This window comes from Salvelinus fontinalis, chromosome 10 (genome assembly GCF_029448725.1).
Source record: "Salvelinus fontinalis isolate EN_2023a chromosome 10, ASM2944872v1, whole genome shotgun sequence".
Taxonomy (NCBI): domain Eukaryota; kingdom Metazoa; phylum Chordata; class Actinopteri; order Salmoniformes; family Salmonidae; genus Salvelinus; species Salvelinus fontinalis.
Window position 1 is genome coordinate 10,726,954 of NC_074674.1, and position 25,953 is coordinate 10,752,906.

The 25,953-nt window shown below is 41.3% G+C and overlaps 2 protein-coding genes, 1 long non-coding RNA gene and 6 other non-coding genes across 10 annotated transcripts; 8 read left to right on the forward strand and 1 right to left on the reverse strand.

The window, feature by feature from the left end:
• Positions 1-3,026: 3,026 nt before the first annotated feature.
• On the forward strand, positions 3,027-8,286 carry LOC129863600 (uncharacterized). Its single transcript, XR_008760983.1, has 2 exons — positions 3,027-3,309; positions 7,573-8,286. It is a non-coding gene; the product is annotated as an uncharacterized LOC129863600 (long non-coding RNA).
• A 3,299-nt stretch (positions 8,287-11,585) lies between these two features.
• Positions 11,586-18,331, reverse strand: LOC129863601 (mediator of RNA polymerase II transcription subunit 22). 2 transcript variants are annotated; one of them, XM_055935697.1, is made up of 5 exons: positions 18,223-18,331; positions 17,829-17,977; positions 16,739-16,819; positions 16,218-16,426; positions 11,586-14,356 (listed from the first exon to the last, which is right to left on the reverse strand). In XM_055935697.1, exons 2-5 carry the CDS (start codon positions 17,949-17,951, stop codon positions 14,155-14,157), a joined length of 615 nt encoding a protein of 204 aa, XP_055791672.1. In that variant the 5' UTR covers positions 17,952-17,977; positions 18,223-18,331; the 3' UTR covers positions 11,586-14,154. The 2 variants fall into 2 exon arrangements, with proteins under 2 accessions (XP_055791672.1, XP_055791673.1); XM_055935698.1 differs by lacking the exon at positions 11,586-14,356 and having other exon boundaries at positions 15,187-16,426.
• A 667-nt stretch (positions 18,332-18,998) lies between these two features.
• LOC129863183 (60S ribosomal protein L7a-like) lies at positions 18,999-21,945 on the forward strand. The gene is made up of 8 exons (XM_055935106.1): positions 18,999-19,019; positions 19,213-19,333; positions 19,561-19,710; positions 20,002-20,142; positions 20,343-20,422; positions 20,680-20,810; positions 21,060-21,129; positions 21,806-21,945. Exons 1-8 carry the CDS (start codon positions 18,999-19,001, stop codon positions 21,908-21,910), a joined length of 819 nt encoding a protein of 272 aa, XP_055791081.1. The 3' UTR covers positions 21,911-21,945.
• On the forward strand, positions 19,058-19,134 carry LOC129864271 (small nucleolar RNA SNORD36). The gene has a single exon (XR_008761233.1). It is a non-coding gene; the product is annotated as a small nucleolar RNA SNORD36 (small nucleolar RNA).
• On the forward strand, positions 19,405-19,473 carry LOC129864254 (small nucleolar RNA SNORD24). Its single transcript, XR_008761217.1, has one exon. It is a non-coding gene; the product is annotated as a small nucleolar RNA SNORD24 (small nucleolar RNA).
• On the forward strand, positions 19,806-19,874 carry LOC129864253 (small nucleolar RNA SNORD24). Its single transcript, XR_008761215.1, has one exon. It is a non-coding gene; the product is annotated as a small nucleolar RNA SNORD24 (small nucleolar RNA).
• LOC129864281 (small nucleolar RNA SNORD36) lies at positions 20,193-20,260 on the forward strand. The gene has a single exon (XR_008761243.1). It is a non-coding gene; the product is annotated as a small nucleolar RNA SNORD36 (small nucleolar RNA).
• On the forward strand, positions 20,514-20,590 carry LOC129864280 (small nucleolar RNA SNORD36). The gene has a single exon (XR_008761242.1). It is a non-coding gene; the product is annotated as a small nucleolar RNA SNORD36 (small nucleolar RNA).
• On the forward strand, positions 20,917-20,982 carry LOC129864250 (small nucleolar RNA SNORD36). The gene has a single exon (XR_008761212.1). It is a non-coding gene; the product is annotated as a small nucleolar RNA SNORD36 (small nucleolar RNA).
• Positions 21,946-25,953: the final 4,008 nt, after the last annotated feature.

The following is a 25,953-nucleotide window of genomic DNA, read 5'->3' on the forward strand; positions in this document are numbered from 1 at the left end:
ACAACGTACTTTGAGGTCAATGGTACACCACCTGATGTGGTGGAAGTTGTCAAACCAGATCAGAACTCATTCGAAGACCACCTTCAGGCACGGACTGAGAAGGATGTGGAGGTTTTTGACCAGGTAAAAATTATTATCTGCTGTTAATACATTTTCTGGCCTTCCAAGAGATATATATAAGAGATGTATTTGTAATAATTTGAAGTATAATTGCATTTATTTCTATTCTCAATCGAGGTGAGACTGAACATGGAAAGGGCGCATGAGAAGGAGGAGATCCACCTGAGAAGAATCAAGGGGACCAAGTGCTTTGACTGGGCGAATGACTTGGCTTGGAAGAAGGATGAAAGGAAGGAGAGACCCGGGAAAGCTTGGTGCTATTTCGCTTCTAGCTGGGGTCAACATCCGTTAAGGTGAATATAAAAATCTCAGATAACTATTTGCATTTGCTGCCTCATGGTGGGCGGCATCGCCATGGTGTCAGCAGTACCAACACTGGCCCAGGGGTTTCTCCAAATAGTACATCTCAAGGCTAACCACTGGGTCACGATAAGCTACCGCCACTTCCAGGTAGGTACTGTTAAGGTGTATGACTCCAGTGGTCATGACACCACCCTGGAGTTTCTCCCAACTCATCTCTCTATCTTTTCCAGGGACCACCCCTTACCAACCCCACTGACATCAAAGATTAGACGGGTATCCTTTCTTTTGTCTGCCATTAACATTATTGCATGTCTAATCAAACATTTAAATGAAATCATTCAAGAACTGTATTTTTCCATACCTGATAATCATTTAACATGTGTGTTTGCTTGTTTACATCTGTCTCATACCCTGTTCCCTTTACTCTGCTCCTGTTCTCCAGGACCTAGGTGTTCTGCCTAACACCCAGACATGGATCCACCTGATGTCCTCCATTACCAACCACCATCCAACTTTTCATTACCTCAGCTACTGTTATTGTCATGTTGTCATTGTCTGCTAAGAATAAGCAAGAAAACTATCATACTGGGCACGTAATGTGAGCTGCACAGATCAGCTAAAAACAGTAGCACTGCAAACACTCAGAACAAAGAGGGCAGCAGTGCCTGGACTTTGCAGTTTCCCTCTTTCTAGTCCACTACCTATTGAAAAATAAGTGACAGGCAGAACCTCCCATCCGCACAATACCCACCTCCTCTCTAAACCACACACCAGAATTCTGTATTTCAGTCTATAAATGCCATGTGAGTGTACAAAAAAATCAGAAAGTAAATTGACACAAGTCCCAAAACAATGGTTATGTATTTAAATCTGAAATATTGCTAGATTGGTTTTCACAGGTGTTTCATAAGGTGTTTGTTATTGTAAATTGTGACGTATCCCTTGATGATATTTGTTAGTTCAACATTATTAATTGTATGAGACATACAATTAATATATTCAACCACAAGGGTGCACTAATGAGCTATGATTTTTTTTAAATCATAATTGGGACAAAAATTATTTCAGTGTAGTTAAGGGAATGCCTGTTTAAAATGAAAACATGCCAGCCAGACAAGCCAGTGTACGGATAAAATGTATTTGCATATGCATGGAGTGGAAATTAGCTCACTATGTGATCTGTAAGTAACAATGTGTGTGTGGGGGGCATTGAAATTATATTATGTTTACTCTGATTCCCGTTATTCATAAAAAGCAGGTGGTAAATAGCATTAATTGCAATGGTTAGCCTATGCAAATGAATAGGAATATACACTGCTCAAAAAAATAAAGGGAACACTTAAACAACACAATGTAACTCCAAGTCAATCACACTTCTGTGAAATCAAACTGTCCACTTAGGAAGCAACACGGATTGACAATAAATTTCACATGCTGTTGTGCAAATGGAATAGACAAAAGGTGGAAATTATAGGCAATTAGTAAGACACCCCCAAAAAAGGAATGGTTCTGCAGGTGGTGACCACACACCACTTCTTAGTTCCTATGGCCTGCTGGAGGTCATTTTGCAGGGCTCTGGCAGTGCACCTCCTTGCACAAAGGCGGAGGTAGCGGTCCTGCTGCTGGGTTGTTGCCCTCCTACGGCCTCCTCCACGTCTCCTGATGTACTGGCCTGTCTCCTGGTAGCGCCTCCATGCTCTGGACACTACGCTGACAGACACAGCAAACCTTTTTGCCACAGCTCACATTGATGTGCCATCCTGGATGAGCTGCACTACCTGAGCCACTTGTGTGGGTTGTAGACTCCGTCTCATGCTACCACTAGAGTGAAAGCACCGCCAGCATTCAAAAGTGACCAAAACATCAGCCAGGAAGCATAGGAACTGAGAAGTGGTGTGTGGTCACCACCTGCAGAACCATTCCTTTTTTGGGGGTGTCTTACTAATTGCCTATAATTTCCACCTTTTGTCTATTCCATTTGCACAACAGCATGTGAAATTTATTGTCAATCAGTGTTGCTTCCTAAGTGGACAGTTTGATTTCACAGAAGTGTGATTGACTTGGAGTTACATTGTGTTGTTTCAGTGTTCCCTTTATTTTTTTGAGCAGTGTATTTAGCCTAATTGGTCATAAATATGACGTGGGGGAAAGTCGGGATCCTAGTCAGGCTTTTGTTTGTCAATTCCAGATTAAATATAGGTCTTCATGTGTATCAAATCTAGGCAATTGTTGGCTAAATCAATGACAAACATTTTAAATGTGATCTGTGATCAAAACAGGCTGGAGTGTTTTCAGTTCCGTTTAGTCTAAGGATATGCGTAAGAACGCAACTGCACTGAAATGAATAGCCTGATTCAATGGGATGCTCCAGAATAATATATTTTTTTACCTGTTAAACTGTTTGGTCGATGCATAGACTCATACCGATTTTAACTTTTTGGTATTTTGCATTAGGCATAGATTGCAGAGAATGTAATAAACCAACGGCATTTTCCTGTAATGTTTAGACTGCGCAAGACCTTCGATAGGCTAGTAGACTGCAGGGGGGGGGGGGGGGATCATGACATCAGTGATTTTCAGGTCAGAGAAAGATGCTAGAGATTACGAGTTGGATGACTGTTCAAAATAAAAATCCCAGTCTGAGCTCGGTTTTTTTTCAGATTCCCCAGTTGTCTTCAACTCACTGAAGTCGGAAGTCAGAGATTGACGACTTTCGAGATGTTTTGAATGCACCACTAGAGACCTAGGCTCCCCTCAACCCACAAATTTAGTGGACACTTCTGATGACGTCTGGCAGGATTTCCTTTTGATTTCCTACACCATCATGGTTGTCAAGACAGGCTCTCTGGCTCGCAGGATATCCCACGCATGCCCCTTCAAGGCTCCGTAAGTTTTGACTCCAGGGATAGATCAAACGTCTGGCATGTAGATCCTGGGTATGTCTTAAGGATAGACGCGGCCAGCGCCGTAATTGTTCACGATTTTGGAAAAGACTGTCCGGCTTATTCATCATGGTTATGAATATGGGATAATCAATCCATTTAAAGCTAAACACTGGCATATAAAAGTTCACATCCTTGCAGGCTTTGGAAAATACATATGATTTGACAGACTTCGTCGCATTTGTACTATCAAATTGTTCACATGCTAAAATTGTCTCTTTGGAGTCGGGGCTATATGCCATTGAAGCGATTCTTAGGGCCTTCAAATCACTGCGGCCGCACACCTGTTCTTCCATTGCATATCCTGGCAGGCTTGTACCACTCAGAGCCTGTTCAATTTGACAGAGCGCTAGCTTTATCTTAAGCCATTCTCTCATCCACAGCGCAGGAGAAAAATTCCCGGGTTTTGCATGATAAAGGGGTTTGGGGCCGCTGTCTGTGAATATCTTAACCGCAGAATCCTCAGGTTGGAATATGTAAGACATATGTCCCTCACTCGTACCCAAAACTCCTTTAAAACATTCAGGGGCCTCACCCAAAACTTCTTCAATGCTTTTGTCATTGGGTTCATGACAAGAGACGCATAGTACCCTGAGAATTGGCCTAGGAGACATCATTTTCTGTTTAATGTTCTGGGTTTTATTTTTAAAATCTTGTTTAGTGTTCTGGGGCCGCATGTCTTGTTCTGGGCTTTATTTATAATGCGTCTGCTGCAAATACAACCCCCCCCCCCCCCCCCCCCCCCCGGACATTCCTACTTCATAGACAACAACCCTAAGGGCAATAAATAAATGTTCAAACACACCCCCCCCCCCAGTTCAACCAGGTCAATACACATCAATCATTATGACAACTTCAAAGGAATAGATGCAATATAGATATAAAATAACACACCCTCTAACACGTGACAACAGGAACAGGATGTCCTGGCCGGATGCCCATATTTCATCCGGACATAGGGTCATAAATCAAAATTTTGACCCGTGCCGTCTACTTTATTCTCTCTGTTGCTCCGCCACTTCTCACAATGATGCTTGTTTAGTCAAATATAGATCAAAGCTGAATCAATGTCTTGGCAGATCACAATGATTAATTAGTATTCTGCATAACAGAAACAAATATTAGGCCAAAACTCAACCGAAAGAATGTGCATGGATTGAAACAAAATACATGAAGGCTATAGTGATGCCCCCCAAAAAATCGGCATGTAGGCTACACTGTCATGCAAAATCCTCCTGTTGTCCCGCATTTGGGTATTTTAAATGTGGTCACCGTAACTGGAGTGTTGGAAAGATTTTTCAAATACATCCATTCGCAATGGATAAAAAAAACAGACTTCGTTGACTTGTGTGACGTGAAGAAAAAATGACTGAGAAGCTAATTTTATTAGTGGTGAGTTAAGACAATCAGAAATCATACATTACGTACCATAACCCCCCCACCCCCCTCTCTTCTTCTTAAGACGCAGCATATCGCCCTCTTCTTCTTGATGCAACTTTATATTATACTCAAGACACATATTATCTTCACACATATTTTAGACGCTTTTCACTGACAGACGCAACTCAGTCAGCTAGACCTATTGCCACGCGCACTACCCCAATTGCGTGCTTCCCAAATAGGCATAGGCTAATGATCCTCTGTGGCTAAGTCATGCTCCCTGGTGAACTCTTTTTTATTATTTTATTTAGAAAGGAGTAATTATATAATTTTGGCGAAACATCAATTTAATTTATGGCAATCCAGCATCCTAACTGTGCACCTGCCAACTTTCCTCTTCAATTCGCAAAAGGGCGAAACCAGAGATCTGTATATAATGACAAGATGCTCATGTCTCTACACTAACAATGAGAGTTTTTGTCCCAAAGGCCGGAAGGCAGGCTACAAGCTTAGGTTAGCATATTATGCCCATAAAAACGCATTGTCTTATTCTGGACAGATGTTGGCGAGAGTGAGCCCTCTCACTTCGCCTCTTCCTCTCTGCTGAAACAATGTCACTGGAGAAAGCATCCGAGTGAGTGAAACAGCGCCCCTCAATATGTAGCCCATGTATCAGGTGCGGTCTGGCCAGAAATAGTATGACATGTCATACTCTTTTGGTCCAGACAGCATCAGATACATGGGCTACACATAATGAGACAGTGGGGCGCTGTTTTCGCTCGCTCAGATGTTTTAACTGAGATTGATGCTTCTTTCTGTCCATGTGCGTCTCAGTCAAATAAATGATAAATATTTCAATATCTTATTTGGACGGGCAAGGAGATACGGTAGCCTGGCCCGTCCATAACACCTTCCCTGGATTGAAACGAGAACCATGTGTAGCTTACAGTGAATAAATACATGAGATTGAGGCTCTCTCTCACTAATTGATTGTATAATGTACACACATATAATTTCAGTTTGTGAATGGGTGTTAGATAAATGTTTTTTAGACATTAAAAGAAAACCTATTATAAACAATTGTAACACTGCCATGTTGATCCGAGCTTTTCTGTTGGAAAAAGGCATTTGTGTCTGACTTTTGGCAATCTCAGATTTACTTCCGACTTCACTCCTCGACTTTGGTCTAGTCGGTTGCTTTAGCCACTCAAATACGCCCAATATTAGGATAAATTACTAGAGGGGCTATGTCATAAAATCTCTAAGTTCCAGAATGGGATGAAAATGGAAGCCGTATTGGTCAGGAACAAATCCAAACCAGTCTAATTGGAATGAATGGTAGTAAAGGCATAATCCTGATTTTACTTAATGCTGAAAATGAAAGTAAGGCATGTGATATCTGAAATTGTGTAATGGAATTATTGTCAACCTAAAATTGTCATATAATTATAAATATCGTTTATATAGGTTTCATACCCATTTTCTGTATAAATATCTTCTATACTATATGTAAACATACCATAAATATCTAAATTGTTATTTTCTTGGAAAGTGCTATTGATACAATAGTGGTACTTGTTACATTTACAACTTGTGTAAATCCAGTCTTCAACTGATTTCAGCCAGTGTGTGGCTGTGGATTGACTGCATTGTTTGAATGGAATGTTGGCATATTGGCAGTTAATTTGAAACATTTACAGCATCATTCCTCTAAAACTGGCTAGCTAGCTAACAAACAAACAGTGCAAATAAATTCTTCAAAATTATTATTTTACACAATATCTTATCACAACACTGGCTGACCAACTCCCTGACCAAAATGGCTGTCTATTATACCATCATAAGAAGGTTCATCATGTCCATTCTACTATTCTAATTCCTAATTTTATAGTCTACAGTGATCCCTGTATGCAATGTTAGGAAGTAACATTAGCCACAATATGGTTGTGGAAAGTAGTGTTTCATAAATAAAGTATGCATATTTCCCCTGTTTTTTTCTGCCTTCTCGCGTTTAAATCGAGTTAAGGAGGAAATCGACGCCTTTGCAGCCTGAAGGGAGAACGTTTTATGTATGAACCGGTCCACAGGGGATACGAGTGTATAGCCAGCTGCATACGTTACCTTTGGATAGTAAGATGAAACGTCTCAATATCGCTGTCACGATCGTTTGTTGAGACGGACCAAGGCGCAACGAATGTTGAGTTCCACATAATTTATTAATAGTGAAACTTAGCAAAAACAACAAAACAAGAAACAAACAACGAACTGTGACTACAGAAGTGCTACATACACTAACTCAAAATACAAAAATGCAATATCCCACAAACACAGGTGGGAACAAACACTACTTAAATATGATCCAATATTAGAGACAATGATTACCAGCTGCCTCTAATTGGGAATCATACAAATCACCAACACAGAAAATTTAAACCTAGAACCCCACATAGAAAATAAAGGCTCTCTATGGTCAGAACGTGACAATCTCCATGATCTGCCGGCCTTTGAGCTACAGCTGGCTAAAGGACGCTGACATGTATATTATCGGGAAAGCACCAAATTAAACAATGTCTTCAGAGAGCACAACTACTGTCCATTGAGATCTCACCGATGTCTTGGATCTGACTCATTTTCTCTCCCTGTCAATCTTGAAGTTAAATACTTTGAAGCTATACATTTTTATCATGTTCTCTCCCTGTCACAATTGTAAGGTTACATATATTCGAAGTTCTGTATTTTCTATTTTCTCTACTGGTCACAATTTTGAAGTTCTATATCTTGAAGCTATATATTTTTGCATTTTCTCTCCCCCTGTCCTCCTGGCTAGGATGAAGTACATTGAGACAGAGCCGAAGAAGGGCTTGGTGGTAGTGGAGGAACAGAAAGTTGAAGGTGAAGGAACACAGAAGACCTCCTGTACGAGTTGCCAGAGAACATCCGGACCAAGAAGACAGAGGAGATGTTGTCCAATAAAATGCTTAATGGGAACCCCGAGGTTGACCTGGGCATTTAGTGAGTTGTCTCAAAATGCTTCTGCGGCTGTGGTAGTGCCCAGGTTTTGGAGCTTGGGGTAGTTCGTTTTTTTTGCATTTTGCAGTTGTTGAAACTGTATTAATGTCGGCAATAATCTTACCGCAACAAATCCAGTGACTGAAAACCTTGCACAACAGCTTTGGTGTTTGTTTATTTCTATTACAATCTTTAAGCACATCTTGTTTGACCCTGTCACGTTCTGACCTTTATTTCCTTTGTTTTGTCTTTATTTAGTATGGTCAGGGCGTGAGTTGGGGTGGGCAGTCTATGTTTGAATTTCTAGGTTTTCCTATTTCAGTGTTTGGCCTGATATGGTTCTCAATCAGAGGCAGTTGTTTTGTGTTGTCTCTGATTGGGAACCATATTTAGGTAGCCTGTTTTGTGTTGGGTTTTGTGGGTGGTTGTTTTTAGTCTTTGTGTGTCTGCACCAGATAGAACTGTTTCGGTTGTCACTTTTGTTGTTTTGTATTTTGAGTGTTCACCTTTATTAAAACAAGATGAACAATTACCACGCTGCGCATTGGTCCTCCGATCCTTCTAACTTATCCTCCTCAGACGAGGAGGAGGACGACAGCCGTTACAGACCCCCCTTATTCCTCAGTGCTAAGATAAAGAACACCATCTTTATGGAGGGGGCCTTTATGGAGGAGCCCTTGCCACTCTCGGGATATACTGTCTGAGTCCGTCCAGCCAGTTGGGTTCTAAGGTCATCGCGCAGACAGTAATAAATATCTCTCCGGGAAGAAGTGCGGGATTGTATGTTTCATGATTAACGACTCATGGTGCGATTCGGATAACATACAGGATCTCAAGTCCTTTTGTTTACCCGACCTAGAATAACTCACAATCAAATGCCGACGTATTATCTCCCAAGATAATTCTCTTTGGTTATAGTCACAGCCGTGTATAGCCCCCCTCAAGCCGATACCACAACGGCCCTCAAAGAACTTCACTGGACTTTATGCAAACTGGAAACCACATATCCTATTTATTGTAGCTGGGGATTTTAACAAAGCAAATTTGTGAAAAAGTCTGCCGAAGTTCTATCAACACATTGACTGTAGTACTCGCGCTGCTAAAATCCTCAACCACTGCTACTCCAATTTCCGGGATGCCTTATGGCCAAACAGTTCTATTGTTGTTTCATCAGACCAGAGGACATTTCTCCAAAAATGACGATATTTGTCCTCATGAGCTATTCACCTGGAATGCTTTTTCAACATTCTTAAAGGTGTTCCCACATTTGCTGAGCACTTGTTGACTACTTTTCCTTCACTCTGCGGTCCAACTCATCCCAAACCATCTCAATTGGGTTGAGGTCGGGTGATTCTGGAGGCCAGGTCATATGATGCAGAACTCCATCACTCTCCTTCTTGATCAAATATCCCTTAGAAAGCCTGGAGGTGTGTGTTGCTTCATCGTCCTGTTGAAAAACAAATGATAGTCCCACTAAGCGCAAACCAGATGGGATGGCATATCGCTGCAGAATGCTGTGGTTGCCATGCTGGTTAAGGTCGCTTTGAATTCTAAATAAATCACAGACAATGTCACCAGCAAAGCACCCCCACACTATTACACCTCCTCCTCCATGCTTCATTGTGCAAACCACACATGCTGAGATCATCCGTTCACCTACTCTGCGTCTCACAAAGATATGGCGGTTGGAACCAAAAACCTCAAATTTGGACTCATCAGACCAAAGAACAGATTTCCACTGGTATCAAATCAAAGTGTATTTGTCACGTGCGCCAAATACAACAGGTGTAGACCTTACAGTGCAAAAAAGGTATTAGTTGAACAATAGGTAAGTAAAGAAATAAAAACAACAGTAAAAATACAGTGAAAAATAACAGTAGCAAGGCTATATACAGTAGCGAGGCTATAAAAGTAGCGAGGCTACATTCAGACACCGGTTAGTCAGGCTGATTGAGGTAGTATGTACATGAATGTATATATAAAGTGACTATGCATATATGATAAACAGAGAGCAGCAGCAGTGTAAAAGAGGGGTCGGGGGGGGGCACACAATACAAATAGTCTGGGTAGCAATTTGATTACCTGTTCAGGAGTCTTATGGCTTGGGGGTAAAAACTGTTGAGAAGCCTTTTTGTCTTAGACTTGGCACTCCGGTACCGCTTGCCATGTGGTGGTAGAGAGAACAGTCTATGACTGGGGTGGCTGGGGTCTTTGACAATTTTTAGGACCTTCCTCTGACACCGCCTGGTGTAGAGGTCCTGGATGGCAGGCAGCTTAGCCCCAGTGATGTACTGGGCCGTACTCACTACCCTCTCTACTGTGTCTAATGTCCATTGCTCATGTTTCTCATGGCCCAAGCAAGTCTCTTTTTATTATTGGTGTCCTTTAGTAGTGGTTTCTTTGCAGAAATTCGACCATGAAGTCCTGATTCAGTCTCCTCTAAATAGTTGATGTTGAGATGTGTATGTTACTTGAACTCCATGAAGCATTTATTTGGGCTGCAATTTATCCTCTGCAGCAGAGGTAATTCTGGGTCTTCCTTTCCTGTGGTGGTCCTCATGAGAGCCAGTTTCATTATAGCGCTTGATGTTTTTTTGCGACTGCACTTGAAGAAACTTTCAAAGTTCTTGTAATTTTCCAGATTGACTGACCTTCACGTCTTAAAGTAATGATGAACTGTTGTTTCTCTTTGCTTATTTGAGCTGTTCTTGCCATAACATGGACTTTGTCTTTTACCAAATAGGGCTATCTTCTGTATACCACCCCTACCTTGTCACAACACAACTGATTGGCTCAAACGCATTAAGGGAAGAAATTCCACAAATTAACTTTTAACAAGGCACACCTGTTAATTGAAATGCATTCCAGGTGACTACCTCATGAAGCTGGTTGAGAGAATGCCAAGAGTGTGCAAAGCTGTCATCAAGGCAGCTAGGTGGCTACTTTGAAGAATCTCAAATATACAAAATATATTTTGATTTTTTTAACACTTTTTTGGTTACTACATGATTCCATGTGTGTTATTTCATAGTTTTGATGTCTTCACTATTATTCTACAATGTAGAAAAAACATTTAAATAACGAAAAACCCTGGAATGATTAGGTGTTTTTCCAAACTTTTAACTGGTACTCTATATAAACATTCACACACCGTTTTAAGAGAATCAACAGCTGATACTGATAGCATAACACAGTATTTCTGAGATGAAGAGAGGTTTATATTTTTAGCTGACATATTTTGACCTAGTAGAGAAGCTAACTGTCAATCTGCACTCGTCTGTCCCAGCTGTGGAACCACCCAACCATCGCAAGAGGCCCAACAACGAGAAGGCCATTGATGACTACCACTTCGAGAAGTTCAAGAAGATGAATCGCAGATACTGGGGACAGATTGGCCCTAGGACTGGAGATTGTCAAATCTCTACTAAACATGCTTTTTAGTCTAGGACTAGGCTTAATCTGTGTCCTGGAAACCAGCCCTAAATGTTCTTCAGAAAACAAAAATCTGCCTGTTTTCCTCGTGAACACCTTTGTATTTATAGCCCCTTCTCCTTTTTGTTTCCAGCATTTTTTGCATATTTTGTCTGTGACTTGATCAATGTTATGTATTGTATATATTTGTATTTTACCATTGCAGATAGCATGTGAAATGTCATAAATCTGAATTATGTGATGGTGTCATTCCATCCTTGGTTTCTGCAATACATTTCCCATGCTATTTTAGAATTTTTGTGTCAAAGTTAGAATATAAGTCCTTTTGTTGTAGCAGAATACATTTTCAGATTTTTCCAGAAATATCTGGGATTTTTTTTAAAGATAAGAGGCCGAAGCTTGAGTTTATAATTATGTTTTATTGACTTGTCTAGTCCTTCATGGAATTAACAGACGCTTACTAACTTAAATTGCAAAATTACTAAAATAATGCTGCAAAAAAAATCCAATAACGTAACATCCATACACTTGCATGGCCTGCAGTCCTATAGTCATACATTTAAACATGTTTTAACAGAACGAAATAAAATGGCATCTAGTAATACTGTACATCTCTGCCACTGAGTTGAAATATGTTTCACCTAACAAAATATCAACAACAATGTACATAATGGGCAAATTAACACCAGAAAGAGCAAAATACAACACCTTTATAATCTTAGATTTCCAGGGACACATTTTAAGTTGTTTAGGCCAGCTAATTAAGTCTTCAAACTAGTTGTGTTATTACTTCTAATCTTGTCCCAAGTATTCATGAATGAACAACACTAAAACTTCAAATACGTTGCTACAGACCTTACAGCATTTATGAACTGTTACAGTTGATTACCATTATTGATTTCATAAAATATGTGTGATGTTTGGAGTGTTGTTAGAACCATAGCTATACACAGTGATGGAGGAAGAGGTCCATTCTCTTGTTCCAATAGAAGGGTTGATTTGTTTAGCAACCAAACCGACCTGTGCGCAACTATAGGGCAAAACACACAGGGTTGTAAACTACATTTCGTCTCCAAATGCTTATTTAAAACACAAATACATTTGCACAATGAGCACATCTCTCTCAAATACATCGTTACAGCTGTTGGTTACATACAGTTGAAGTCGGAAGTTTACATACACCTTAGCAAAATACATTTAAACTCAGTTTTTCATAATTCCTGACATTTAATCCTAGCCAAAATTCTCTGTTTTAGGTCAGTTAGGAGCACCACTTTATTTTAAGAATGTGAAATGTCAGAATAACAGTAGAGAATAATTATTTCAGCTTTTCTTTCTTTCTTCACATTCCCAGTGGGTCAGAAGTTTACATACACTCAATTAGTATTTGGCAGCATTGCCTTTAAATTGTTTAACTTGGGTCAAATGTTTCAGGTAGCCTTCCACAAGCTTCCCACAATAAGTTGGGTGAATTTTGAACCATTCCTCCTGACAGAGCTGGTGTAACTGAGTCAGGTTTGTAGGCCTCCTTGCTCGCACACGCTTTTTCAGTTCTGCCCACAAGTTCTAGAGGATTGGGGTCAGGGCTTTATGATGACCACTCCAATACCTTGACTTTGTTGTCCTTAAGCCATAACTTTGGAAGTATGCTTGGGGTCATTGTCCATTTGGAAGACCCATTTGCAACCAAGCTTTAACTTCCTGACTAATGTCTTAAGATGTTGCTTTCATATATCCGCATCATTTTCCTACCTCATGATGCCATCTATTTTGTGAAGTGCACCAGTCCATCCTGCAGCAAAGCATCCCCATGTTTGATGCTGCCACCCCCGTGCTTCATGGTTGGGATGGTGTCCTTCGGCTTGCAAGCTTCCCCTTTTTACTCCAAACATAACGATGGCCATTATGGCCAAACAGTTCTATTTTTGTTTCATCAGACCAGAGGACATTTCTCCAAAAATGACGATCTTTGTCCCCATGTGCAGTTGCAAACCGTAGTCTGGCTTTTTTTATGGCAGTTTTTGAGCAGTGGCTTCTTCCTTGCTGTGCGGCCTTTCAGGTTATGTCGATATAGGACTTGTTTTACTGTGGATATAGATACTTTTGTACCTGTTTCCTCCAGCATCTTCACAAGTTCCTTTGCTGTTGTTCTGAGACTGATTTGCACTTTTACCACCAAAGTACGTTCGTCTCTAGGAGACAGAACGCGTCTCCTTCCTGAGCAGTATGACGGCTGTGTGGTCCCATGGTGTTTATACTTGCATATTATTGTTTGTACAGATGAATGTGGTACCTTCAGGCGTTTGGAAATTGCTCCCAAGCATGAACCAGACTTGTGGAGGTCTACAATTGTTTTCTGAGGTCTTGGCTGATTTCTTTTGATTTTCCCATGATGTCAAGCAAAGAGGCACTGAGTTTGAAGGTAGGCCTTGAAATACATCCACAGGTACACCTCCAATTGACTCAAATGATATCAATTGGCCTATCAGAAGCTTCTAAAACCATTACATTATTTTCTGGAATTTTCCAAGCTGTTTAAAGGCACAGTCAACTTAGTGTATGTAAACTTCTGATCCACTGGAATTGTGATACAGTGAATTATAAGTGAATTAATCTGTCTATAAACAATTGTTGGAAAAATTACTTGTGTCATGCACACGGTAGATGTCCTAACCGACTTGCCAAAAGTATAGTTTGTTAACAATAAATTTGTGGAGTTGTTGAAAAACAAGTTTTAATGAATCCAACCTAAGTGTATGTAAACTTCCGACTTGAACTGTAGCTAGTGAACAAGATGAAACGAGTCACCTACGATTCCCCACTTGGAAGCTTCTTGTCACTTTAGCTATCTGACCATTTAGAATCATAAAAATGCATGCCTTCGGCCACATCGATGCGTGTGCATAATTTTTTTGACGTTGTCACCCAACCCGTCTATGTGCCCATCAATATGGTCTGCTCCAGTGCTTTAGGGCTCATCTACTGCGCCAGTGGTCCCGTAACCGTTTAAGTTGTGTTTGGGGGTAGGTTCCTGTGAGGTGGTTCCGTCTGTGTCCTCCACGCCCTCCTGGGCTGACCTAGATGTGTCACCCCCGTCCGGGGACGCCCAACTGTCCCGGCGCCGGTAGGCCTCACACAGGGGCAGGTCCGTACTGTCCCACTGACTGTAGCTTTACCAGAACAAAAACCATAGGGGGGCATAGAATCAGCAAAGCACAGAGAGGAAGGGGCAGACGTGTCTGACTCACATCTGGTACAGACACACACACACACACACACACACACACACACACACACACACGCACAAAAGAGACAGATAGGTATGATGCACACAAGAAATCAGTAAACAGCAGTATAAAGGACAAGCTTAAGCTCTAAGGATCACAGAGAAATGTTAGCTAGTAGGTTAAGTATCTGGTGCTGTGATGATATCCCTATATAAGTGTGTCTTCATTCCTGTCCGTCTTCGCTATTAACAGCTGCAATGCGATATCAAAATGGTCAACTGAACACGTTCATAGCTTGTTTTTTCCATTTCCAAATGCAACACAATCAATGGAACATGACCTGGAGCAAAGGGTCAATAACTAGCTTTGGGTCATCTTGAACTGAGTGCTTAAAACACCTAAATCACCTAACTTTGTAACCATAGTCCCAGAAGTGGGGCGGCAGGGTAGCCTAGTGGTTAGAGCGTTGGACTAGTAACCGGAAGGTTGCAAGTTCAAATCCCCGAGCTGACAAGGTACAAATCTGTCGTTCTGCCCCTGAACAGGCAGTTAACCCACTGTTCCTAGGCCGTCATTGAAAATAAGAATTTGTTCTTAACTGACTTGCCTAGTTAAATAAAGGTAAAAAAAAAAAAAAAAAGTGTATTAGGTCCTGATGCAGGGGTAAGAACAGGGAATGCAGAGAAAAAGAGTGGCCCCAACACCTTGCATGCCTAAAAGCAGCATCCAGAGACAGCTAGATTTCTCACAGTTAAACAAACTAGACAACGAACTACATTGTTTTGTCTCTAGTTTATTTTTCAAAGTTTAAAAGGGTTTAAGGGTGGGTCCTATGTAGGTGACTGATATAGACTTAATACATAATGCCATAGTTGATGTTCGTGCAACAATGTATGCTTTGTGAACACAGTTTGCACGGTTACTGGCTTGGTAACTTGTAGGCTAGCTAGGGATGGAATCGGTAGAGATACTGGATTCTGTTCAAACAAGTTTATGGAACCCTCATAGAGATTGGATTTGAGACATGTCTAGCACTTTCCAGTCAAAAAAACATTCTATAGAAAATGTATAACATAGAAAGCTTCAAATGGCTGGTGTGATTATACAATGGTTAATCAACCTATACATCCATAATTTATATTTGGGGTTAGAAAGACATGTTAATGGAGGAAAAACTACAACAATTGAATATACAGAATATAAGTAATCTTCCAGTGATTTTGTGATTGTATCATAGTTTTTGTTCTTCATAAGAGTCCAAGAAATATGCTACAAAGCATTTAACATGTATTTTTCTGACATTTCCCTTTCCTCCTCTCTATGCATGTTCTCTTATTCATCACTTTCATGAGCCTATTACAAAGAACTGAGGAAGAATATAGCAACCAGATACAGTAGAAACTCCACACTTATGATTGAGTGTAACATTTACCATGTAGAGACCTACAACCTATCATACATGAGGATAAAAACTTCCAGAGGCATGTCAAACAAGGCACTTCATTTAATTTTAAACTAAATGAGATGAGATTCTCACGTTAAATGTAATGCAATTGATTTTTGACCATAGGTAGATCAATCATCTATTGAACCCGGCATTTGGATATTCTAATGAAGTTGACTCAACATACAAAGACAGTAACGAACTAATGGATATGACTGAGGTGGTGGGGTAAGATCAACCCTTCATAAGGCACGGCGGTGAGGGGGAATAGGTGCTATAATTTAGGGGCAGGTTGGGGCTATAGGGCATGATGGAGTAGGCCAAATGAACAACGACTGTACAGTATGAGCCTACTTGTACCTGGAGGAGTAATATTCTTCCTCTAGCTCGTACAGGTCGATGGCGATCTCGTCGCGGAGCGAGGTGAGCTTCTTGTCGCACTCCTCCTGCAGCGAGCGCAGCTGCTGGTTCTGCAGGCTGATGGCCTCATTGACTGACGGGAAGTCGTTGAGGATCAAGAACTGCTTCAAGTCCGACACCAGCTTCATCAGGGACTCGCCCGCACGCACCTTTAGACACAACAACAAAGCACTGGGATTATCACTGGTGCTTTTGCCTTGTAACATGCACTCATGTTCATTATGCACCAAATGGGGAAAGCACTGACTGAAACACTGAAGGACTACCAACGTTTTTAGTTGCAAAAGATTTTCAAATGTTTTCTGTTTCATGCCCCAATGAACATGAGCCAGGATTAAATTCCATGTTTATCATTTACTTTACTAGTGTCATGAATATACACTCTGGGGTTTAATGACAAGCGTGTTTAGTTTCAAGGGAGTCTGGGTGGTATGTATGTATAGTATAATGAATGTACTTACTATGTTGGCTGCTCTGACATGCATCTCATAATGGTCCTGCTCAGCCTGTGTAGCCCGAGAGACCTGTGTCTCATCCTCTACCTGAAGCAAAACAAACCAACAAATTTTGGTTGGACCATAGAGATGACTCTTTGGGTTGAACCGTCATTCTTTCAGTAAAAAAACAACACTTTTTCTGTTTCTCTCTCTCACACAGACAAACACACACTATGTCTCACCACTCTGCGACTGGAAGGCCCTACAAGAGGGTGGTGCGGACGGCCCAGGGCATCACTGGGAGCGAGGACGTACAAAGATTCCAGCCACCCGAGACATGTTCTCCATGCTCCAGTCTGGCAGGCATTACCAGTGCATCATGGCTCAGACAAACAGACTCCTAAATAGCTTTAATCCCCTGGCCATAACACGGTGGCCATAACACGGTAAAATTGCTAACCACTACTGCTCTCCCTCTCCCACAGACCATCCACAGGTCTATACAAACTCAAACACAACCTACGCTGCTGCTAAAAGTATTATTGATTAGATGTATTACTCCATTATGCAGCTGTCCAATGATTATTGATTGCCATTACCAATAGTATTTACTGTATCTATTTATCCTGCTACTGGTCACTAATACATGTATATATTACCATTAGTATTGTAACGACCCAGTCAGGTCATTACAGTATATTACCATGAGTATTTATATATACCTGCTACCAGTAACTTTTCAGGCCTGTTCACATGTATATCCTACCAGTCACTTTTTATGTATAAACCCACCTCAACCACTCCAGTACCCCTGCACATTGAATAAGGTACTGGCACTGACCAGTACATACTTGCATTTTCATGTTCTTTAACGCTCATCATAGTTTTTATGTGGTTTTTATTCTTACTTGTATTTGCTACTCTATTTTATATTATCTATATTATTAATATTACTATTATTGTCACTGCATTGTTGGGAAAGAGCGGAAAGAGCTCTAAATGTAAGAGTTTCACTGTACTTTTTACACCGGTTGTATGCTGTGCACGTGGTGCGCACACACACACACACACACACACACACACACACACACAAATATCGTAATGTTACAGCTACCTTTGCAGTTTTGATGATTTCTGTGAGGTTGTCTAGAATGGACCTGATATCATCCTTCAGTCTTTTGTTGTAGTTCTGAAGAAGGCTCTCCTTGCTTTGAGGTAGCGCTCTTTGGCTGGCCATAGTATTCAGGAATGTGAACAAACCCACTAAAAACACATAAAGGATATAAAGAACATAAAATACGATCATAAAGTTATGTTGTTAACCAGAAAAATATAAACGGCATGTGCATGGCACTGGCTAACGTTACTAGTGTATCACAAGTGTATTGACTTTCTCAACTTGCAATAATTAACATAGAAATGCATGAACTCAACCAAATATGTTTAGACATATTCTATGATTGTGCACCCTATATATAGTCTAGTATTATTCATGAAATCTCACTTACCTCCAAACTCATTGTTGAAAAATACTATTTATAAAAACAGAAACATCCCGTTCAAAAACAGCCCTGCCGTCGACTGTTAATGACGTCACATCAAGGTACCACGGAATTTAAATTACCCACAATGCAAAGATCTTCCTTTCTATCTGATCCAACATGGTGAGTGTATTGATATTTCGTTTGGTGGGGAAAAGATACATCTTTTCATCCCTTACCATCTTCTTTTTAAAATGTTTATGTGTTATAAAAGTTACTCTTACTTGTCGTACATAACCCAAGCGCCCATTTCACATTGGTATGGTAATAATGTTTTGCTGTTTTATCCGAAATCTCCCATGACTTGGTACTGATATTGCCTGTAGAAGTTGTCCGCAGAAACACCACCCATACAGCGTGCTTTATTTTAACACAATCCGTGTCTAGGAACTTGTTGAAATGCAGTTTATGGAAACGTTAAATCATGCATTACACTTTTTACGCATCTTGGGAAATGTATAGTTGATGTGGGACTAAAGTGTTATCTAGTAACGTAGCTAGCAAGTGGGCTAACTTGTCTCGAAGGCCTAACTTCGCGTCAGTTTTGGTTACGGGTCTCACGGCCTGTTCCAAGCGCCCAGATTGGGTTAACTCATTGTCCATAACAGTAGTAGTGAAGGATTTCAAATGATCAATTAATTGGAAGTTGTCAAGTAAACCATTGTATGCCTTTGAGAGTTGGGTAGTTAAACGTGCTAACTAGGTAGCCATAGCTAACGTTATCTCCAAATACGCTAGTGTTGATGAGGAAACTCACGCCAAGCGTATGATCCAGTTCCCGCTGACGTTTTATTAATGGCTTTTGCAATGATGCTTTGAATTTCTTGAACTGAATCTGTTATGTTGATTCAAAACACGAGCTTTTTAACCCTGAGCTAAAGCCACAGTCAAGTTATATTATGTGAAATGTATTTGACCATTTAACGTTATGCTGACCAGTCTACTTGTTTTTGATAGCCTAAAGGCAAGAAGTCTAAGGGGAAGAAGGTGGCACCAGCCCCTTCAGTGGCCAGGAAGCATGAGGCCAAGAAAGTGGTCAATCCCCTGTTCGAGAAGAGACCAAAGAACTATGGCATTGGTGTGTAAAATGAACCTGGGATTTCTATTAGATTTTCACCAACTGTTTTGACATTTTCCCATGTCAGCATGTGCAGATGATGAAAATAATATTTGCTATCTTAACAACAATGCAGACAACCCACCAAGATCGCTGATGCACTTCTTTCATGATTATAGTGGCTTCAGGCTATTTTCTGATCATACCAACGTGATTAAATACATTAACCCCCCCCCCTGTGTTTATAGGTCAGGACATCCAGCCCAAGCGTGATCTGACACGCTTTGTGAAATGGCCCCGCTACATCCGCCTGCAGAGACAGCGCTCCATCCTTTACAAGCGTCTGAAGGTCCCCCCTGCGATCAACCAGTTCACCCAGGCACTGGATCGCCAGACAGGTAAGTCTGTACATGGGCTTATCAATATTGCTGAGTTGTGTATTGAGGGGGGGGGGGGGGATTGTTTCTGAAGATGGCTGGTATATTGTGGGTTTTGCAGATGATGTGAAAGAATATTTGCTAACTGAACAGCAATGTTGACACCCACCAAGATCACTGATGCACCTTACTGTACTTGAAAGACCCTCAAGCTATTTGGCTGGATCCCTAACTTTTGACAACTTGAGTTACAGATGTTTTCTGCAATTCCTCAGATCCAGTGGGATGTACTAATTCTCTATTTCCCCGCAGCCACACAGCTGTTCAAACTGGCCCACAAGTACAGGCCGGAGACCAAGCAGGAGAAGAAGCAGAGGCTGCTGGCCCGCGCTGAGCTGAAGGCTGCTGGAAAGGGAGATACCCCAACCAAGAGGCCTCCTGTTCTCCGTGCAGGTGAGGCATGAGGGATTTAAGTAATTTTTAGATTACATACTTTGGCCTTGATGCAATGATGTTTGAATTTCTTCACCTGAAGCAATCATGTAGTTTGAACTTTTTAACCCTGAGCATCAGCCACAATAATTGTTTTTGACTAGTTCAACAGAACTTGTTGTTGAACATGTTTTTGATATCCATGTTGAATTCTCCCATAGGTGTGAACACAGTCACCACTCTAGTGGAAAGCAAGAAGGCCCAGCTCGTGGTCATTGCCCACGATGTGGACCCTATTGAGGTAGGACTCCTTTCACCATTCTATGCGTATTTTGTTCATTATGGGTGAGCTGTTGCAGACTTGATCATTATTCGTGGCCTAATTTGGTTCTTTGCAATGATGCTTGAATTTCTTCACCTGAATCCTCAATGTGGATCAAAACATACAAGCTTTTTAATTCTGAGCGAAGACTAATATTGTAGTTGAGACGCAAAAGCACAGTCAAGTGTTTGGTCCATAAAGAATAGATACTTGACATTTTCTTTTCCTCTTTGTAGTTAGTGGTGTTCCTGCCTGCTCTGTGTCGTAAGATGGGTGTCCCTTACTGCATTGTCAAGGGCAAGGCCAGGTTGGGACGACTGGTGCACAGAAAGACCTGCACTTCAGTTGCCTTCACACAGACAAACCCGTAAGTAACAGGTGGCATAGCCAAACATTTGTGAAAGTGGTGTTGATGCACTGAGGCCAACCTCTAGGAAGTTGCGCTTGTGCTTTATAAAATGTATTAAATCCTTTGGCAATGATGTATGAATTTCTTAAACTGAACATGTTCCTTTGTGAGCTTTTTAACCCTGAACCAAAGGATTGTGTGCAGTTTTATCTGGATCTCAAATGTTCTTTGTGACGGTGCACTGATGACATGTTCCTACCTTTTCAGTGAGGACAAAGGTGCCCTTGCCAAGCTGGTGGAAGCCATCAAGACCAACTACAATGACAGATACGAGGAGGTGAGTAGCTGGTCTGCCCACCATCTGTTTGTTAATATTGACAAGTGGTCAAGCCCGCATGTTTTGGTGTCCTGAAGATGGAATGGATTATCTTGCGGGTTCACATTTTGGTTTTGCAGATGACTTGAAATATTTGCTCTCTTAAAAGGGATATTGACCCCCACTAGGATCACTAAGGAAATGTTTTTTAAAGACCTGTGTTCATTTCTGTATATGGCTTCAGGGCTGGGAATTGGCAGGAACCTCACAATACAATTTCACGATACTTACGTGCCGATACAAAATGTATTGTGATTTTTATGTTCCAAACGTATTGCTCACTGTATGCTGCAGGGAGACAGAGAGCATGAGAACGAGTTCTGATCAATTAGGGAAGTGGTAGTGCTGAACATGTTGGCTAACTGTTATTTGTGGGATTGAGAACAAGCTATAAGATTAAAAATACCCACCTTTTGGCACAGGTACAGCAGGCTAGCTCTAGCTAATGCTACCTTTTGGAGTCACTATCGATTGTCCAAAAATATTGCGATATCCCCCCTGTTGCTACATAACTGGAGGGGATCTGGAGGCACACAAATCACCAGATTGCTGCAGTCTTCGCCTTTCTCTAAAATGTCTTTATTATGCCATTCCTACCAGACTGAATTAAATCATGACAATGTGCTTCCTTTCCTAGATCCGTCGTCACTGGGGAGGTGGTATCATGGGCCCCAAGTCCACAGCACGCATCACAAAGCTGGAGAAGGCAAAGGCCAAGGAACTGGCCACCAAGCTCGGATAAGCTGTTTGCTATCAAAATAAATGTCCCAAGAAATATGCAGTTTTTTTCTGGTCTTTTGTCAGATTGGATTGTGTGTATACTGAACAAAGAATATAAAATAAACCATTTTACTGAGTTCATAAAAGGAAATCAGTCAATTGAAGGGATGCAAACTAGTCACCTTCCAGCGCAATTTGCCGTTTTGAATGTGAGCTGCGCAATTTGTGTAGATCCGATGAGAAAAGCTTGACTACTGGCTGTATGTGAACAAGTGTCTCAGCCAATCATTCACATAACAATGCAGCATACGACTGAAGAGAGGAGACAAGTGTGCTAGTTACAGCATCAGCGCGCGCTTTGGAAATACAGCGGGAGAGTGGCATGGCAGTTTGCCCGTTCGCTTACTGCAGCGCTTCCCTTGAATGATAGGAAGAAGTAGGTGAGTATGGAACGCCATTTGGGTCTTTGCATGTCAAAAAATATGCGTCAAATAACACTGACGTGTCAAATAAGCGTGTTGACCAATCAGGACCTGAATATGACTGCACGTCGCACAATAATTTACAGGGTTTATTTTTTTACACATTGATTACACTGTCACTCGTATTTCATATGTCACAATTCATCGATTACGTATGCTATGATGCTGGTAAAGTTGTCTCACGCTCTTAGTGCTGGTCATAAAAAGCTAGCTAGCTCATGGATGCAACAATGTTCTTCCCCAAAACAACCTTTTTCAGTAGCTATGGCTAGATAACTCATCTAAAATAACCCTAATTTATAAGACGGTTCTTATTTGATCAATGGTGGTCAACCCCATCTGTGAATCGAGCCACAATAGTGGACTTTGCGGTTAGCCTTCAAAATAATTCGTATTGATGCGAATGAATACAATTAATAGAATTATGACATTGAATAGATCATGCTAAACAAGTTTGAAATGTTACAACCAAAAGAACTTGTTAATCTGAAATCACACTGGATGTGTTGGACTTTAGAATTTAATTAGGGGCATACTTATTTCACTGTACAGCCTTACCTGTGGGTCAATGACACCCAGAGAACATTAGTGTCGTAGCTTTGATTGTGGGACTGAAAGAACTGAATTGAGCCACATTTATTGTCAACCTATGTGTATTGAACACTATTCCAGAGGAAAAACAATACTGCGTGGGTGTGTTGGATTCTGATAACGCTGAGGAGGATGTTGGGGGAAAAATATATTGGGTATTGAGTAGGCTCTTACCCCATTTCATTGATCCACCAACCTTGGGCAAAGCTGTACAATGCAATATGAATGTCAACACACACAATAGGCTGACTGGGGAGGTGATTTCATAGTTCTGCGATAAGAGCTACAATGCTAATATTTGCGTACTCCTCTGGGTGTCACCGAGTAGACGGATACCCCATTCCATTGCTTCACATTCCAGCCTTGTTTAACATTATCTAGTCTAAATATGGCATGATTACACCAATTGTAACCTTCTGCATCACTTTCAATGAGGTACTTTTATTTTGAAGGCTAACAGCAAATTCCAATATTTTGCCTAATCCCTAATCCTATTATCTGTTTTACAACTTCACTCTGCTTACATCCTTACTATAATACCCTAGTATTATAATTCTAACATAGCTACACACATCTTCATATTATCTTATGATTCTCAAACATTTCACACCATTATACAATATCAGAGTGGAACACTTTAGCCATTATCTCAAACCATACAAATTATTCTATCAATGATGCAATTTCTATTGCACTCCACACTGTCCTTTCCCACCTGGATAAAAGGAACACCTACAGTATGTGAGAATGCTATTCATTGACTACAGCTCAGCGTTCAACACCGTAGTGCCCTCAAAGCTCATCAATAAGCTAAGGACCCTGGGACTAAACACCTCCCTCTGCAACTGGATCCTGGACTTCCTGACGGGCCGCCCCCAGGTGGTAAGAGTAGGTATCAACACTTCCGCCACGCTGATCCTCAACACAGGGGCCCCTCAGGGGTGTGTGCTCAGTCCCCTCCTCTACTCCCTGTTCACTCATGACTGGACGGCTAGGCACGACTCCAACACCATTATATCATTTGCCAATGACACAACAGTGATCTCTGACAATGACGAGACAGCCTATAGGGAGGACGTCAAAGACCTGGCCATGTGGTGCCAGGACCACAACCTCTCCCTCAACGTGATCAAGACAAAGGAGATGATTGTTTACTACATGTAAAAAAGGGCCGAGCACGCCCCCTTCTCATTGATGGGGCTGCAGTGGAGCAGATTAAGAGCTTCAAGTTCCTTGGTGTCCACATCACCAACAAACTAACATAGTCCAAGCACACCAAGACAGGCATGAAGAGGGCACAACAAAACCTTTTCCCCTCAGGAGACTGAAAAGATTTGGCATGGGTCCTCAGATCCTCAAAAGGTTCTACTGATGCACCATCAAGAGCATCCTGACTGGTTGCATCACTGCCTGGTATGGCAACAGCTCGGCCTCCTTCCGTAAGGCATTACAGAGGGTTTTGCGAATGGCCTAGTACATCACTGGGGCCAAGCTTCCTCCTATCCAGGACCTCTATACCAGGCAGTGTCAGAGGAAGGCCCTAAAATTTGTCAAAGACTCCGGCCACCCTAGTCACGGCAAGCGGTACCGGAGTGCCAAGTCTAGGTCCAAGAGGCTTCTAAACAGCTTCTACCCCCAAGCCATAAGACTCCTGAATACCTAATGAATACCCCACCCTCCCTCTCTTTTACAGCACTGCTACTCTGTTGTTATCATCTATGCATAGTCACTTTAATATCTCTACCTACATGTACATATTACCTCAAATAACCAGTGCCCTCGCACATTGATTCTGTACCGGTACAGGCCTGTATATAGTCTCGCTATTGTAATTTTACTGCTGCTCTTTAATTACTTGTTACTTTTATTTCTTATTCTTATCCGTATTTTTTTAAACGGCATTGTTGGTTAGGAGCTAGGAAGTAAGCATTTCACTGTCTACAGTGTAATAATTTCACTGTCTTCACTATTGTATTCGGCGCATGTGACTAATACAATTTGATTTGATAACAAGTAAAATAAGGTTGTTACAGGGAGAATTTGGGCATGGCATCAAAGCCCCATTTTAACCAGGGCCTGATCGATGGGAATAATACCCTTTTCTGCTTCTTTGCTAAGAGTGTACTGAGCTTTATATGGTCTGTGATTATACTTCGAGACAACATTCACCGGGGTGGCACCTCTCATCTTCCCAATATCGGTCTTGGAGACAGCCCAGAGCTGTTCTGGCACTTCATCCAGCTCTGGTATGTTCAAGTTATCTTGAGACTCGACCATCAAATTCTCTGCAGGAATAGGTTCTTTCTTCGGTATCGTTTGGGTGGTAGCACAGAAAGTGGAGGGAAAAGGTTGCTGTTGATGGTGACCACTTCCCATCACTTTCCCAGGCCACCCAATCATTGGCTGTCATCTGTATTGTTTTTTTTACATACTACAATGTGGGACAGCACCTGTTACTTCATACAGTGTTCTCTGTACATCAGACATCAGAACTCCGACAGCTGTAAATTCCTCACCATAGTATATTCCATCAATTGTCACTTCCACTCTGCTTTTCTGCTTTGTCCATCTTTGTTGTGTTAGGTTCTGACAAACTGAGTAAAAACTCAGACGGAAAACTAGGAAAAGCTCAAAACAAGTTTATTCACCCACTGGGTCAAACAGCTGAAAAAGACAAAGACATGTTTACACTGGTACATATATTTATACCCTCTACTTGGCAGAGTAAACTCCTAGATAGCCAATACATCTCTGTTGTTAGGCAGGATTTTAGTGGTGACTGTTCATCTGACCTGACCTCGGCCTAAATTCCTCCCCAACTCACGGCTGTCCTACCTTATCTGTTGACTGAAACCAGACCATTGCCCTTCTCCTCTCCATATGATATATGAGATTTCTGACAGAATGTAAACTTTCTGCAGTCCCCTTTCTCACTCAGTAGATTTCCATACACTCAGTTCTAATATGTTAACATGAATAAGGATATTTCAAG

Bases quoted from the DNA above. Each gene is read 5' to 3' on its own strand.
- LOC129863601 (XM_055935697.1), bottom strand. From the start codon at position 17,951: ATGGCCAGCCAAAGAGCGCTACCTCAAAGCAAGGAGAGCCTTCTTCAG. The intron at 16,820-17,828 runs GTAGCTGTAACA...GTTTTGCTTCAG, and splicing joins AAATCATCAAAACTGCAAAG to GTAGAGGATGAGACACAGGT. The intron at 14,357-16,217 runs GTACAAGTAGGC...GTTCTGGTAAAG, and splicing joins GAAGAATATTACTCCTCCAG to CTACAGTCAGTGGGACAGTA.
- LOC129863183 (XM_055935106.1), top strand. From the start codon at position 18,999: ATGAGGAAACTCACGCCAAGC. The intron at 20,143-20,342 runs GTGAGGCATGAG...ATTCTCCCATAG, and splicing joins GCCTCCTGTTCTCCGTGCAG to GTGTGAACACAGTCACCACT. The intron at 21,130-21,805 runs GTGAGTAGCTGG...TTCCTTTCCTAG, and splicing joins ACAATGACAGATACGAGGAG to ATCCGTCGTCACTGGGGAGG.